The sequence below is a fragment of the Canis lupus genome, chromosome 5, assembly GCF_048164855.1.
Source record: "Canis lupus baileyi chromosome 5, mCanLup2.hap1, whole genome shotgun sequence".
Taxonomy (NCBI): domain Eukaryota; kingdom Metazoa; phylum Chordata; class Mammalia; order Carnivora; family Canidae; genus Canis; species Canis lupus.
In genome coordinates, this window is record NC_132842.1 from 53,064,800 (window position 1) to 53,080,736 (window position 15,937).

At 40.1% G+C, this 15,937-nt stretch overlaps 1 protein-coding gene across 1 annotated transcript in view; it reads left to right on the forward strand.

Annotated features, from left to right (window-relative positions):
* MAST4 (microtubule associated serine/threonine kinase family member 4) overlaps positions 1–15,937 on the forward strand; it is a 538,667-nt gene that overhangs the window by 290,090 nt on the left and 232,640 nt on the right. Inside the window, exon 6 of the mRNA XM_072828443.1 lies at positions 2,080–2,115. Within this exon, the coding sequence (XP_072684544.1) occupies positions 2,080–2,115 (36 nt within the window). The remainder of the gene's footprint in view (positions 1–2,079; positions 2,116–15,937) is intronic.

Consider the following 15,937-nt stretch of genomic DNA (forward strand, 5'->3'; position numbering starts at 1 on the left):
GTGGGATGGTGCTAAACATTTTACCATGTTCAGGAACACTGCCCACAACAAAGTCTTAGCTCCTCAAATGTCAATAGTGCTCAAATTGGGGAACCCCGCTCTAGAGAGGGAGCAGAGAAGGGAGCACTAGAGAAGAGGGTAGAATGAGAAGTAGAACCAATAGGTTTCCCTGGCAGCTCATATCTGTATCATCTTGAGGAGAGCTACTCTCATGTAGTGACCATGGACAGTTACCCAGGATGATCAAGAATTAGTCTGTGGAAATCCAAGCATATTTCCAGAAGCTGTCTAAAAATGTCACCAAATAAAACTAGTCTAACAAAAGCATGGCTTCACTCTGAATAAATGGAAGAAATGTTGAGCATCTGATTTCATTTGTTTAAGAAGAATTTATTTGTTTAGACGTGGCCTTGGCCATAAATGGGTATCAATTGGGATACTTTGATTACAAGTCATAGAAAACCTAACTCAAAGTGGCTGAAAAAATAGAGGAACTTTACCAGATCCCATAACTAAATAGTCCAGGCCTCTGGCAGGGGTTGATCCAAGGCTCAGTGTTGACAAAGGACCCAGTTCCTCCTTCATCCCACTTCAGCTCTCCTCCATAGCTCACACGTGGTTACCAGCAGTTTTCAGGGTTACTTTTTCCTTTTTTTATTTTTTTAAAGATTTATTTATTTATTTATTTATTTATTTATTTATTTATTTATTTATTCATGAGAGACATAGAGAGAGAGAGGCAGAGACACAGGAGGAGGGAGAAGCCGGCTCCATGCCGGGAGCCCAACGTGGGACTCCATCCCGGGACTCCAGGATTGCACCCTGCGCCAAAGGCAGGCGCTAAACCGCTGAGCCACCCAGGGATCCCAGGGTTACTTTTTTCTTACTCATTCTCATCATGAGAAGATTATTCTTCTTTTGCCGTTATGTGATTTTCTTTGAGTGGGCCATTTTTTATTATGTGTCCCCTTGAATATGGCAACAGTAAAACAGGCTTGGCCTGATGCTATCCAGAATGGTAGGTACTAGCCACATGTGGCTGTTGAGCTTTGGAAATACAGCTAGTCTACATTGAGATATAAAGAACAGAAGAATGTGGAATAGCTAATTAATAATTTGTATGTTAAGTGTATGTCAAAACAGTAGTATTTGGGGACATACTGAGTAGCATGCAGATATGTGATGGAAAATACCTCCACGTGTTTCTTTAAAAAAAAAAAATTGTTTTTTTTTTGATGTGATGACTAGGAAATTGAAATTGTAGAAGTGGCTCCAAATTGTGTTTCTCGTCGACGGAAGCAGCTTAGCCCATGTTGGAGTCCCTGCAGCAGCTTAGCCCATGTTGGAGTCCCTGGGAGTCCAGCGCACCCAAACCACATGGCTAATAGGCACGTGGGAGAGAGTTGGAATGGTTACTGGGCAAGCAGATAAACATGAGTACTGTGGTGACTGGCATAAGCAGAGAAAGGAATATTTGTTTGTTTGCTACCGTTTCCCTGAGGACAAATGTCTGGAAAGACTGCCCTGCTCCCACTAATGAGAGCTAATAATTGTTTCTTGAATATATTTGTGAAAATTAAAAGATTAATGTGGTGCCCCCAGCAACTAGTGAAACAGCACAGAAATACAGGGAGAGAGAGTAGATAACCCTTACCCTTCTCATCCCTGTTCCCACTTAGAGCCGTGGGTAGGCGCTGGCAGTTTGGCCTGTATCCCACACCTGCCTCCACGTACGTACGCGTGCGCTCACACACCCCATTCTCTTGCTGCCCTGGCTGCCATTTTGAGGGTGGGATTATAGCGCTCGCTCTTCAATTTGCTTTTCTCACCTTACCCATTTGCTTTTGTGACCTCCACATTAGCTCCTACAAACTTATCCTGTTCCTTGAGATAATTACATATTATAGATAAGATCACATTTCATTTAACTATGGCTCCCATTGTGGGGCATTCATGCTATTTCCAGGCACACCCCCCCCCCCTCCTCTGCCACACAACAAACAATGCCAAACAATGCTGCAGTAAACATCTTTGTACCTGTGTCCTTACGTACTGGTCCTTTTTTTTTTTCTTCTATAGGATAGATTCCCAGAAGTGGAATTGCTTGGTCAAACGGTATGTGTATTTTTAATTTTAACAGATAAAGCTAAATTATTTTCCTCAAAGGAATAGCAAATGCTATTTGCACGTGAGAGTGCCCATTTCCTACATTCCCATCAGCATTAGATGTCATTGCTCCCTTTAATTCTTACCAATCTAATTACCACTGACCATTAATTTACATTTTTGTCACCACTGTTGATGTTGAGAATATTTTCATATGTTTATTATTCACATGAACTTCTCTCTTCTTCACTGCATATTCACGTCCACCCCCCATTTTCCTGCTTGGTAGTGTTTTTCTTTTATATCGTCTTGGAGTTACTGTGTTTTAGAAATGTTAATTCTTGGTTATATGTATACAAATGTATCTTTACTGTTCTTTGCTCTGTGTGTGATGTCTTTTGCCACATGAAAATTGTTAATTATTGTTTAATCAAATGTGTCTTTTTCTTTATTGCTTCTAAGATAATCTGTTTCGCTCAGGGTGGCGCATCCATCTCAAGGTCATATAAATATTCTCTTATATTTTCTCCCCAGTTTTTAAAACCTTCAAATCTTACTGCAATTTTAAGTTTTGTACATGATATGAGGTAGGATTCTGTCTTTATTAGTTTCTAGTTATTATAAGAACCTCTGTCATGGGATTGATATGTTACTCTTGTCACATTATAAAGATGCCATATATATTTGGATCTATTTCTGGACACTCTATTCTGATCCCTATCTATTTCTGTGCCAACACCATTCTCTTTTGAATGCAATGGCTAGTGAGTGATAATGTCTGGTAAGTTGTCCTTCACTGGTCTTTCTCATACTTTACATTGTTTTTAGCCATTTTTTTTTTCATATTCTGGTTAAGATAAATTTAAACCTTAAAGTTGGGGAGTGTTATCTTAAATGTTTTGAATATAAAAGGTAATAGAACTATGTGATAAATAGAATTTAAAAATTAATAATTCTCAGGTTGGGGATCTCTTTATTTGATGTTACTAATTGGAAAATATTTATTGATAAACTGAGGCCTTATCTCTGTGACTTTTGATTCTTTATATATGATTTTACTTTATCTCTGTGATAATTGTACAGTTACCACAAAATGGAGAAATGGGGATTACGGGTGTGATATGTTGAAATCTATCCAAAAATTCGATTATTGCATTAAAGCTACAGTGATTAATGCTCTCAGTGACTATGACCTTATAATACTCTGTATTTCTGTTTATGTACTAAACTATAAAGTGCACTCATATTTGGATTGGTTGATGGGTATATAAATAATGTAAACAAAGAACTGTAGATGTGCAAAACCATGTTTTTTGTGATCTCTTATGATTCCATTCTTCTAAAACTTAATCTTGACAAAAGAAATTGTCATACCTAAAATTTTGGGTAAAATTTATCTAATATTTTACATGGTTTTCATGATTCTTAACTTTATGCTAATATGATAATAACTTAATTATGTTCACTGATATTCTCAGTTGCTTTTTGGAAACTTTGCTTATAATATTAAAACACGAATTTTGTGTTTTTTGAATGGGATTTGTAAGATTATAGCTAAACACTAAAACTGGATGTGATTAAGAATGATACTAATGTTGTCTTACAGATTAATACATATACAAATACACACAAGGTCTGTATTTTGCTTCTGAAAGCAAAAGGACATCCCCATGTAGGTTCCACCCATGTTTACTTGGTTAACTAGGAAAAAGCCTTTAGTTTTGTTAACCAAAAATGAAATGATAAAATAATTAATACATTATGATTATTATTGAATGAAATACTTGGAGAAAATACAATTAGGTTTTTTTAAAAATGAGATTCCTTGTACTTTTAATGGTGTTATTATTCAAATAAATGAATTGGTATGGCAAATTTCGGCATGTGTATGAATATTAAAGATGGTAATTTAGAAAAGAGAGAGGGAATTCATTTAAATTATTCACACCGAGACCAAAAAAAGGACTTAGTTTAGTTAGAGTTAAATTTAAACCGTCTGTGTGAACTTTGAATCTTCATTAAATCATAGCCAAGTAGAATTTTCTCTTCTGTTCTCAAGAAGGTAATGAGCAGTTAGCTCCCGGCTTCCATCCAGCCCATAGATCCAGTACCATCCTACAGAGACTCCATGTACCCCGATTCTGGCCTTTACTATTACTTTCCGTAAAGGTCAGTGAGACTCTTTCAGGAACATAACTAGATGCCATGATCAGGGTAGGGAAAATTTTGTTGGTTTCAGAATGGCTTTGTTGGTTTGTTTCTGTTTTGTGCTCAAGATCAAGGATGCTTTCAACAGTGTGCGGAGGTTGAGCTGTTAACGTCCGATGAATGAAAAGGAAGGAACGTTCTCTGCAGCCCCATAGTGGAAATTTAAATGACAGAGTACTTAGAAGCCATTGAACAAGTCGAGCCTCCCAAAAGCCAAGAGCATCAGATCATGTTCTGTCATAGGTAACACATGATATCAACTGTGCTGAATAAAAGGTGTATCGTGGTCCTGGTGTTCTCAAATAAGCTGTATTTCGATCAACTCAGATTCTGTTTCCTGTACTCAGGTTTTAATCAAGACCAGCATTGGCGGTTGATAAACACAAACTTTCAAATATACTCTAATGATATTTTAGTGCAATCATGTATGTGAATTCTCCATTGTCAATTTTGAAATGAAATTGTTCTTCGACATTTGTAGGCTATTGCAGAAACGGAAAATAACAGTAAAAAAATAGTAAATAAGGGTATGATAAGGTTAATAATAAAAGAATCCTTAAAAAAAAATAAGTCAAATATTTAAGACTTCAGTTTGCTCCAGGCCTGCATAATCCTAGAGACGCTGGAAAATTTGTCTAAAATAGGATAGAGAACCTCTCCGTTCTTGTCAAACGAGCATCAACAGCCATCATAAGTGAACAACATAAACAACAAACATAAACAGCCATCTGTGGTCAGGGGTTGGAGTGACGATAGGTGATAAACAGTTTTTCTGTTCTTGAAGCCAGAAAAACTGCAGTTCCTACACTGTACCAACCACATGTTCAAGATCTGTGACATTGGATGGAAATCATCATCTGTGTTGATTTAAATGAGTCAGCTAGGGTGATGTTGAATCTCTGCACTTTACATAAAGATACAAAGCAGGTGATGATATGCCTGTGCTGACCAAAAAATAATGGCATACCTCCAAAACATTGCAGGTATTGGGGTTCAAAGCGATTTTCCTGGAGGCTAGAGGCTGTCTGTCGTTCCTGGCCGTCCTGAGATAGGAGGTAAACCAGAACCCACGTTAACTAATAGGCATTCAGAATCTAGATCAAACTGAAGCAAAACAACTTTACATGATACTGTACTTTTAAATAACGAAAAAAAAATCTTCAGCTAGCAATTACAGCTGAATCAAGGTAAATATTTTATGCAGATTTTCAGTTTAAGATTTGTAAAGGTCGCTTCCAAATGATCAAGGTGAAACGTAACTTCACTTTGTCGTAATTTAATGCCATTCTCTTATCCTTGCGAAGATGTTAACCCTCACTGAAAATCACCTTCGTGTGTGTGGCCTGGTCCTAAATTGCCTCAAAGTAGAGTATTACCAGGCTTTCATCTTTATTTTGCTTTCATCTGCTGCTAGAATATGTTAAAGCTTCTACACATGGCAGGTGGAAGAAAATATTGATGCAACAGATCCGGTGTAAGTGTGAGACTTCCATATCGCTTTGATTTTAATCAGGTCTGTTGGCAGCAAGGTGTAGTATCATCAGAGAAGATTCCTGTCTCTAGGAGTGAGATCTCACCCTGTCCCTGGACTGATTGCAGCAATTATAAATTGGCTGTGATTGTGGCATGAACATGTGCCGTTTCTGCTGTCCGGCTGTCGGGCCGCTGAGGCTGCTCCATTTATTCGGGTCAAGCCGCTGGGTCAGTAGTCAAGACCCTTCCTCTCTATGCCTTGAAGAGAAATAGCTGCTTCCTTGGGGAAACCTCATGTGAGCCAGAGATGTGCACTGCCAGCTGCCTTTAACTTCTAGGTTATGTCAAAGGGCATTTTTTTTTAAATGACACGTTAAATTTGACCCCTAGTCATTAATCCTCGCAATATTTTTGTACATCGAAATGTCAAAATGTCAGTCTCCTTGAGTTTTCTGTTGTCATTTCTGTCACTATTCAAATTCTAGTGAATGAAATAGCTATTTACACAGGGGGAAAAAAAAACCACCACCACCATTGGTACCTTCTCCTACTATTGGATTTTTCAAAGGCCAGCTTGCAGTCTCTAGAAAGGAGAGTAGGGCTATTGAAATGGATGAATAGAAAACTTCAAAAGTGAACCTCTCAGAGCAATAGAATGTAAAGATATTTTAAATATAATTGCAGTTGAAAAATATATATATATAATTGCAATTGTATTCAGTAGTAGGAAAAAAAATCAAAGCATTTTTCCTTAATGCCATCCTGAGGTATGAAATGTGTTGTAAGAATGAGTAGAATATTCCCAGGAAGGGAGGGCACCTCAGCGTTCTTCAATTTAGGATAGCACATGTCCCCAAACCTTTAATTTATCTGACCGGGTCCCCGCCAGATCTGTAAGGCCCCTTCATTTTCATCTTCTTAGACACCCAGCCATGGAGCATAAGATCACATTTGTAGGGACCCTGTGACTGACCAAATATTTTCCTTTACACGATGCTTTCAGAAGAATCCTTTTATCTTCTAGAGGGCCAGGCTCCTTGGATGTCTGAACAATGAAGCATCTTGGCAAGCTATTTCTACACCAGAACCCTTGCAGCTTAACATACTTTGAAGTAGATTGCTCCCCATTGCAGGGCCACAGTAAAAAAATGGGGTTTTTCATAGCCCTTGCATTGATGTTTGCAAAGCCAGATGGCTTTGTAAAATGAGCCCCAAAGCAGTATAACTGATTAAAAGAAATGCCAGGTAGTTGAAGGCTTTCGTACCCAATGTGAGCCTGGCAGGAAGAATTGTTCTCTCGGGATACGTTAATATTGGGGAATCTCACTCCCATCTTTAGGGGTCAGCCAATGACAATTGAGACAGGTGTCGGCAGCAGGAGCCTTAAAAATGAAGGCTGCAAAAAAATGTCTCTAGCCAGCCATTGGGAGGCCTACCTCCAAAAAGAAACGGGACGGGCCAGGGCTTTGAGGGTCCTAGGTACTTGGCGAGGTTGCAGGGCACATACTTCAGGTCATCCTCGCATTTTGGGCTTGTTAGTACTTTAGCCTAAATCTGCATCCCCCTGAAGGGCTCATGCCTCATGCCTGGGGGTCCCTGCCACCCTGCTTCTGAGTGACTCGGTTGAGGCTGCCAGAGCTCTGGCTTTTGTTGTTGTTGCCGCCCACATAGAAATCCTTCTGCTCGCGTTTGTAAAGCCTTAGCCCTGACCTTAACCTAAGAGCCCGGTCATATATTTCAGGTTGTTTGGCGGAAGACTGATGGAATCTGGCCTTGGAGGTAGAGGTATTCAGAGATGTTGCAGATTGTTCTCTGGCCTCCTAGGCCACCATCCAATCATTGGAAATGGGGTTCAGAGCAGAAGCAAGCTGGGAGACGAGCTTTAAAACCCTGTCGTAAAAGAGGTAGCTGGCCCTGAGCTCAGTTGTTTATCCATCATCAGAAAACACTTCCATCCTGCGATGCATGTTATATGATAGAGGCTTGAACACCAGACCTCCCCATCCCATTTTCTCCCCGCTGCTGCCTCCTGTCACCGACTCATCAGACTTGCCACTGATGTCCTGATGGAGCAGTGATGGTGGCAGATTGGGGACCAGTGTTCCACTGAACTAGCTAATTTATGAAGGGTTTGTGTGTGTAAATCTCTCTAAACCCCGGTGGGTCTTTGTAGAGTGGGAAATAGTTCAAACCTGGAGGCGTTTCCAAGTATTGTTTTGGTGACATAAACTGATGCGTGTGTTTTCCTATTGTCAATTTTTTTGAGTAATAATGTATAATTTATAGTATCTTAATAAGTTACAGCCAGTTGTTCTTTGTAGAACATAACTTAAGACTTGTATCGGTCGCATTAGGTGACCGTTGTAAAACTAGAGAATACAGCCTGGAGGAAAATGCATTCGAAATTACCCCTTATCTTACCACTTAAAGAAAAGATAGTTTAAAAAGCAAAGAATATGGCTTTCACTGGTGTCTCTTGATGCATTAAATAATTTTTCCTTGAGGTATCTACATTGTTAGAGTCTCCTAGCATTTAAGCAGTGGAGTAGCATTTTATTTTACTGTGAAAATTCTCAGATCATAAAGCATTTCTCATTCTTCCTCATTATTTCCATTGTAGAAAAACAGAGAAGTATAAAGAATAAAAGGTGTTCATCCATAATCTCACCATGTAAAGATAGTCCCTGAAAGCATCTTTGTGTATTTCTCTCCAGGCTGTTTTTAAACTCCTCATTATTTGATGATGATTGATTTTTTTGGTGTGCATTTTCTTTCCAGCTGGGAAGTACTTTCTGGAACTGACCAGTCCTATGTGAGCTGAGTACTCGGCTTATCCACTTTGGCTGTGCCTTGGAACAGAAACAGCTAGGAGAGTGGATTGCTGGACTGTTTCTAATGGTCATGTATACTTGTTTAGGGCACTGAGGCATCTCCTTATTATCAGCAATTTTAGAAAACTCAGAATGTCAACTTTTTTTTTTTTTTTTTCTACAGCTGTTGACAATCTCTATTTAGGTTCAAGGAAGCTTTTCCTTTTGTGTGCAGAAAATCACTCCTCACAACACATTTTAATAGGTTCTGGTAGTCAATAAAGATATGATAAATTCATTTAGGGGATAGAATAGGCTTCTTTGGTGTTGCTCTCACACTTGGGGCTTTTTAAGATTTCCACCCAAAACCGGCACTGCAGCCATTCTTAGCCAAGTTGTAGTTTGTGGAGTGATTGGTCGGTCAGGGAGTGTTTCCCCCAAGATGCTCAGGATGTATTGTTAGTGTTCCTTGGTACATGCTTTCCTGCTGGAATGCAGGCTCCCCAGACCTAGGAGGTTGGGGTCCCTGATATATCTTCTGTGCCTAGAACCCTGCCTGGCATGTAACAGTTGTTCCACAAATATTTGTATAATACTCTTGTGTGTGTTTCTAATTCCCATATTCCCCCTACTGCTTCCCACTCTCATTGACTAACCCACTAGTTAGTTGACTGAGGAAATTACTGAATTCCTACATTAAGTTGTTCCAACTTCTAATAAAAATGTCATGAGCTCTTCGGGGTGCCTGGGTGGCTCAGTCGGTTAGGTGTCTGACTTCAGCAGAGGTCTTGACCATAGGGTCGTGGGATCTAGGCCCGTGTCAGGCTCTGTGTTAAGTGGGAAGTCTGCTTATCCTTCTGCCCCTTCCCTCACTCATGCTTGTGCACTCCCATCACCCAGTCTCTCTCAAACAGGTAATTTTTTTTAAAAAAGAATGCAATATGCTCCAAATATGATGGTAGACTTTGGCTTGTCAACTTAATGTATTTGTGCCTTCTGCAATGTTATTTCATTTTTTGCACTTAAGTCTTTTATGAAAACAAGTAAAAGTGATGGATTTAGTTGCCAATTGATGTTTTTCTAGTCCTCTATATAAAGAAGTGCAAGGGACGCCTGGAGAATTTTAAGCATAGGTGATGTACATTTCCTTTTACCAATCTGAATCGAGTGCCAGAAATAGATAACTATTCAGAGTGTATTCCCCATTGTTCTAGCTTGATTTTCCTGTGTCGCAGATTTACAGGTGGAGGGAACAAGTAACACAGGTAAATAAAATAGATATTAGTTGATAGAAATAAAGTAGGCTTTTGTAGTTATTACTTCCATGCTTTTGAATACATTTATCTGATAATTATTCTTTTGATAGATGAGAGAGAGAAAGGGAAGAGATAGAGTTAGGAGAAAAAGGGTAACCAATGGGTCTGTGGCCAAAAAGCACCATCATTTTAGGTGGGTTGTTTTGGTAGAAAAAGTGTAAAGACATGTTTGAGAATAATGAAGACCAAATTCATGGTGGTGCTTACCTCTTGGGGGAATGTGGGAAACCAAGATCATGAAGTGGGAGCAGGGCTTTCAACAGTGTTTATTTTTGACGTATCAGGTTGAATAGTTGTTGATAGACAGGTAGGTGGTCGTTATGCTTTTCCCTTCTTACATTTTTTATTAAAAACAGTGAAAGATGGAGAGTGGATGCACATAGAAGTGAGACTTCCTCCAGTTCACTTCTATTTATTAAAAAGTTCAGCTTTCTTTACCAGTTTTTTCAGCATCTGCCATTTCCAGTGTCTTCTAGCTACATCCTGCAGCAAAAAGACTAGGAGAGAGGGAGAAGAAGAGAGAGAGAGAGGAGGGGGGAGATCATAGAAGCAGAGAAATACATTTAAGAGATATTGACCAAGAGAATACATTTCCACATTTGAACCTGTTGAGGCATGAGAAGTGAGCGATTACAGTGCCTCTTATGCATAGTCATTTACTATTATTTTTCTTTGACTCAGATATGTCTATTTGTGCACAAGACCTTTGGCAGCCACCTATGGGTATAGTGCTATCACATGCAGACTTCGAAACATAGATATCCAGCTGAGCTGTGTCTGACTTCTCATGGTCTTGGTCACATGGTCATGATCCTTTCTAGGGTGGACGTCCTGTGGCTTCCCCTCATCCTCACTCTGGCTTGGCGAATGTTCCTGAATGACGCCTTGAAACATGCAGGCTGGGGCCTTAATTATACCAGTGATGGGAAATGGTGGGCCTTGAGAAGTAGCTTGAGGTGTGGACACTTGAGAGAAAGGGAGCTTTGAGCCAGACTCATGGAGGTGGGTGGATGTGATCCAGTCACCCCATGGATTAATGTGCTAGGGCTGCCACAACAAAGTGCCACAAACAAACTTGGTGGCTTAAACAATAAAAACGTCTTGTCTCACAGTTTCAGAGGCTAGAAGTCTGAGATGAAGGGTTCCACAGGGTTGGTTCCTTCTGAAGTCTATGAAGGAGAATCTGTTCCAGGTCTTTCTCCCAGATCCCAGTGGTTTGCTGGCACTCTGGCAGTCCCTGGCTTGCAGATGCATCACCTTGATCTCTGCCTTCATCCTGACCTGGCATTTCCTCTGTGTGCATGACTCTTTCTGTGTCCAAGTCTTCCCCTTTCGTGGGGACGTAGGGACTGGGTTAGGGCCCACCCTAATGCTCATCTGCAGAGATGCTATTTCCAGATGAGGTCTGCAGAGATGCTATTTCCAGATGAGGTCACATTCACAGGTACTGAGGGTTAGGACTAAGCATCTTTTGAGGGACACAGTTCACTTCGAAAAGTCCCTCCACTCTCCTTCCCCCTGCTCAAATGTGGAATATAGATTCCATCCACTAGTAGATATTGTCCTGCTTGAGCTTGTTGTAACCTGGGCAATGTTCCCTTCCTTCTTCCTGATATTCCCCATATGGAAAAATGCAGGAGTGAGACCAGCTTCTTGTTCGGGAGGGGGCAATGAAAGGGCACTTGTCAGAGAGCCAAGCCAGCAAGAAATATGAGTTGATCTTTGCTCTTTCTTTTTCTTTTTATCCCTGCTCTTCCATATACCTCATTAGGGTAATCTATCGAAGTCCAGTCAATTCCCCTTGAGATGATGGCACATGAATCCTCCTTCTGCATTACCCGTGAAGTGATCCTTGCGAATAAGCCCAGAGACCTGCCACTATTTATAACATTGTTTCTCTGAGAATTGTGATTTGGTGTATTAACTTTAAAGATAGACCTTTGGAAGCGCTGCCTTATATGTTGTTGAGATGAGCTGGGGTCACAGATCTGGCCAGGACTGGAGGCCCTGGCGGCTCTCAACACCCGCCCCCCGACCTCGGTCAGGGTGCTTGGGGAAGATGCAAAGAGACACTCAGAGCAAATGTGCTCTTCCCTACTCAGAGACTACCATCCTTGGCAGTGGTACCTGGGCCTTCACGTGCTTCGAGGATTCCTTTGAGACATGGCTCATGCCCAGAGTTAGAACTGGCAGGGACATCCAGCTGTGTGGATGCCATATCCATGATTCCATTTTGGTTTCCTGATAAAACTCTGATTTTTGTCACGGTGGTAATGTGCTCAGCCTTCTTATATCACAGCTAGAGTCACGCACGGCGTTACATTTTGGCCAATGAGATCCAAATTAAAGCTGCTCAAGAGATAGATAGTTTGTGGGAATCATTTTTCTTTTGCTTTGTCCTTGCAGTGTGGCATGCATTCATGTTGGCTAGAGCTCCTGCACCCATACTGGTCCCTGAGGTGACCATGAGGATAGACTACCTACCATTGAGGGTTGAACTGAGAGGCAGAAGTCACTTGAGTCAGACAATTTGGTAGCTGCCACACCAACACTGGATTCCCTGCTTTGCTTAAGCCACATATTTTCTCACTGAGCACGTTTTCCCTTATTTTTAAGAAGTTTCATACATTTACCAGAGTGTCTAAAAATTCTCTCCTAACCTCATCTCCTTATTACCCTATTTTCCCCTCAAGCTGTTGACTTTATCATTGGTGTATCTACCTTGTTGGTACTTACCAGAGTCCTGCTTCCTTATGATAGGGGAGGAATTTCTGCCCTGGTTTGGGGTAAATGTATTCTTTCCGTGGTTGACTGATTGATTGATTGGAAGAGTGGGGAGTAGAAAGGTTGGTAAACAGCGCCTAACTAACTCTGACTCACACAGTTTTCTTAACCTGTTCCTGATGAAGTTACAATGGTTAGCAGTTGAACATAAAAAAAAGATTGGGTATGACATTCTTTTGGTTTTCATTTGTTAATTTCTAGTTGTTGATCTGCAGCAATCTAGAAACTTCAGAAACTCTATTTTATGTATCCATACTATCTATCCCTGGCCTCTGTCACCAAAATAGACTATAGTGAAGGCAACGTTGCTGCCAGGAAGGGATGTATAAAGATACTATTTAAAAGGGGGCAGCATTCAGTTTCTCAAATGCAGGACTCAGTTTCTCACTGAAATTCTAACCAGTATGGGAATACTGACACCTGATGATATATCACCACTTTTTTTTTTTTAAGATTTATTTATTTATTAGAGAGACCGATCATGCTTATGCTTGCAAGCTAAGGGGAGGGGGAAAGGGAGACAGAGAATTTTAAACAGACTCTCTGCTGAGCATGGAGCCCCATGTAGAGCTTGATTGCACGACCCTGAGATCATGACCTGAGGCAAGATCAAGAGTGGGACACCTAATTGACTGAGCCACCCAGGCACGTCTCACCAGTTTTTTTCTTTCTTTTCTTTTTTTTTTTTTTTAAGATTTTATTTACTTATTCATGAGAGACACAGGCAGAGGGAGAAGTAGGCTCCATGCAGGGAGCCCGACGTGGAACTCGATCCCGGGTCTTCAGGATCATACTCCAGGCCGAAGGCAGCGCTAAACCGCTGAGCCACCCAGGCTGCCCTCTCACCAGTTTTTAAAGTACAATTGACCCTTAAACAATGCAGGGTATCTAGGGGTGCTGACTTCCTATGCAGTCACAAATACAAGTATAAATTTTGACTCCCCCAAAACTTGACTTACTAACAGCCTACTGTTGATGAGAAGCCTTATCCATAATATAAACAATGGACTAACACATATGTGGTATGTGTATTATATACTGTATTACTACAGTAAAGTGAGGTAGGGAAAAGAAGCTGTTAATAGGAAAATCATAAGGTAGAGAAAATACATTTGACAGTATGGTACTGTTTTTATATTTTTAAAAAATCCACATATAAGCAGAACCATACACTTCAAATCTGTGTTGTTCAAGGGCCAACTGTGCATGTAAGGAGCCATAAAGCCATGTTATCTTCGGGAAAGTATGGAAATACTATAAAAATAGGTTAGTATCCAGCGTTCTTTTTTCAGCGGTGGTGATGATATGGATGCTGTCTTCAAAAGATCACCTGGCTGGTAAGAAATATAAAATATGGACTGCCTTCCATTAACTGTCCCTTCTGAATTGCTCTACATAAAATGTTAACCAAGAGGGCTGTTTGATAGTTAAGTTTGTCAAAATTCAGTTTGGATTATTTGAGAGGTTTCTGGAGATGAATAGCTAAGCAGTGTTGATCAGGAAAAGATCTCTTCCACCTTTCCTAGGAAAAAATGGCAAAACTTTGTCAGTTTTCGATGAGCTTGGCCTTTTCATTAGGAATTCTTGGACTTGGAAAGAGGGATCCAAGCCTACAAATGAATGTCTTACTTCAGTTCAACCTGTGGTTTGCTCACTCACACAGCAAATTCTTAAGGTACCCTTTCTATAGAAGACTTTGGTTTTATTATTTTCTTATAGCTGGATAGTTTGATTTCAGAAGTGGAGGTGACGAGAGAACTCCAGGCCACCCTCGTAGGTTATGTATTTCGGGAATTAACATGATTTGCTTTCCTCTGAAAATAAAAAGGAAAAAGTGGAGGGGGAAAAAAGGGAGATGAAGTAAACATGTGTTAAAATTGTACTTGCCCTTTGAATTAAATTCCCTGCATGACTAGTTCTTATTAAGACCAGAAATGACAAAACCTTGATGTGAGGGTTACATTATAAACTGAATAGACGATGAAGGTTGTTCCACATTGGTTGGTAATTAGCTGTGTATGGGTCATGGGTCGATGATTACTTCTGTTCCTCAGAGCATGTCTGCCATCTCTGATATCTACTTAAGCTATGTAAATAATTTGCAGTTTTTATTATGATTTTTCTATTAATCTTTGGTAGAATGAAATTTGATATTTTTCTCTATGACACACCATGAAATTTAGCAATTAAATCCTTTCATTGATTCACAGTTTGCACTTGGCTAAAATAAATTCCAACAAAATGCTCTGTTGGGGTTTTTGAAATATTACCTAGTGGTGCTTTTGCAACCTGTAAACCTAACTCTTCATTAGTATGTCTAATTGGATGGATGTATCTTTTCATTTTCATCTAAACAGGAGTCATATTTTGAAATTTGTAGATACCAGGAAGCCAGAGATTCTTCAGTTTTGTAAAGCCTAATGTGACTTTTGCTTATCTCAAGTTTAGTATCGTCTGTTACCACGAAGAACCATCCATAAATTGTGCCCATATCTCACACTGGAGTAAACTGAGTACTCCTATTTCTGATAACTGTCTCTGCCTGTCTTGTACTTCCATGCGCCTCTTATGTAGAAAAATCTCTGATAAGAGATGGCAAAAATCTTTGCCATTTGTTCAGATAAGTAAGAATATGTCAGTAATGAAGAAGTGTTTTTTTAATTTGACCCTTTGAAAATGAGGTCATGAGATCTCGAATTGTGTGTACCTTTATTTGAGCAAAATTTTCCCAACCAGACCTCAGTTGTTCCTGCTTCCTTTACTGATTGAGCTGTTTTCAATTTGGAGGCCCTACTCTTCTCTTTCCTGGTTGCAAGTCCCTTATTAATTAAAAAAAATAATTCACCTCCTCTAAACTATACTTATTTTCTAATGTTTAAGTGTTTTCATCCTGGAAACCTGACAACCTTTTGGAATCCCTGACATTGCGTAGGAACATGTGTGTGTTTTCTATAGTTTTCATGTGATTCTCAAAAGCCTCCTTGGCTGCCAGAAGGTGAGACTAATATTGTTTTCCTCTCATAGGGATATTTTCTAACTAAACTCTGAGCTTCTTGTGGTAAAATGCTTTGCCTCGTACTTGTTCCATGTGGAGTACACAGCAGCAGGTTGGCAGCGTGTGACAGACTGCTGATTGATTTCAGGTTCCCAAACTAATGTGTGGTTGACCTTTGAACAACACAGAAGTTAGGGGCCCTGAACACCAGGCAGTCACAAACCCACTTAGAACTTACGACACCC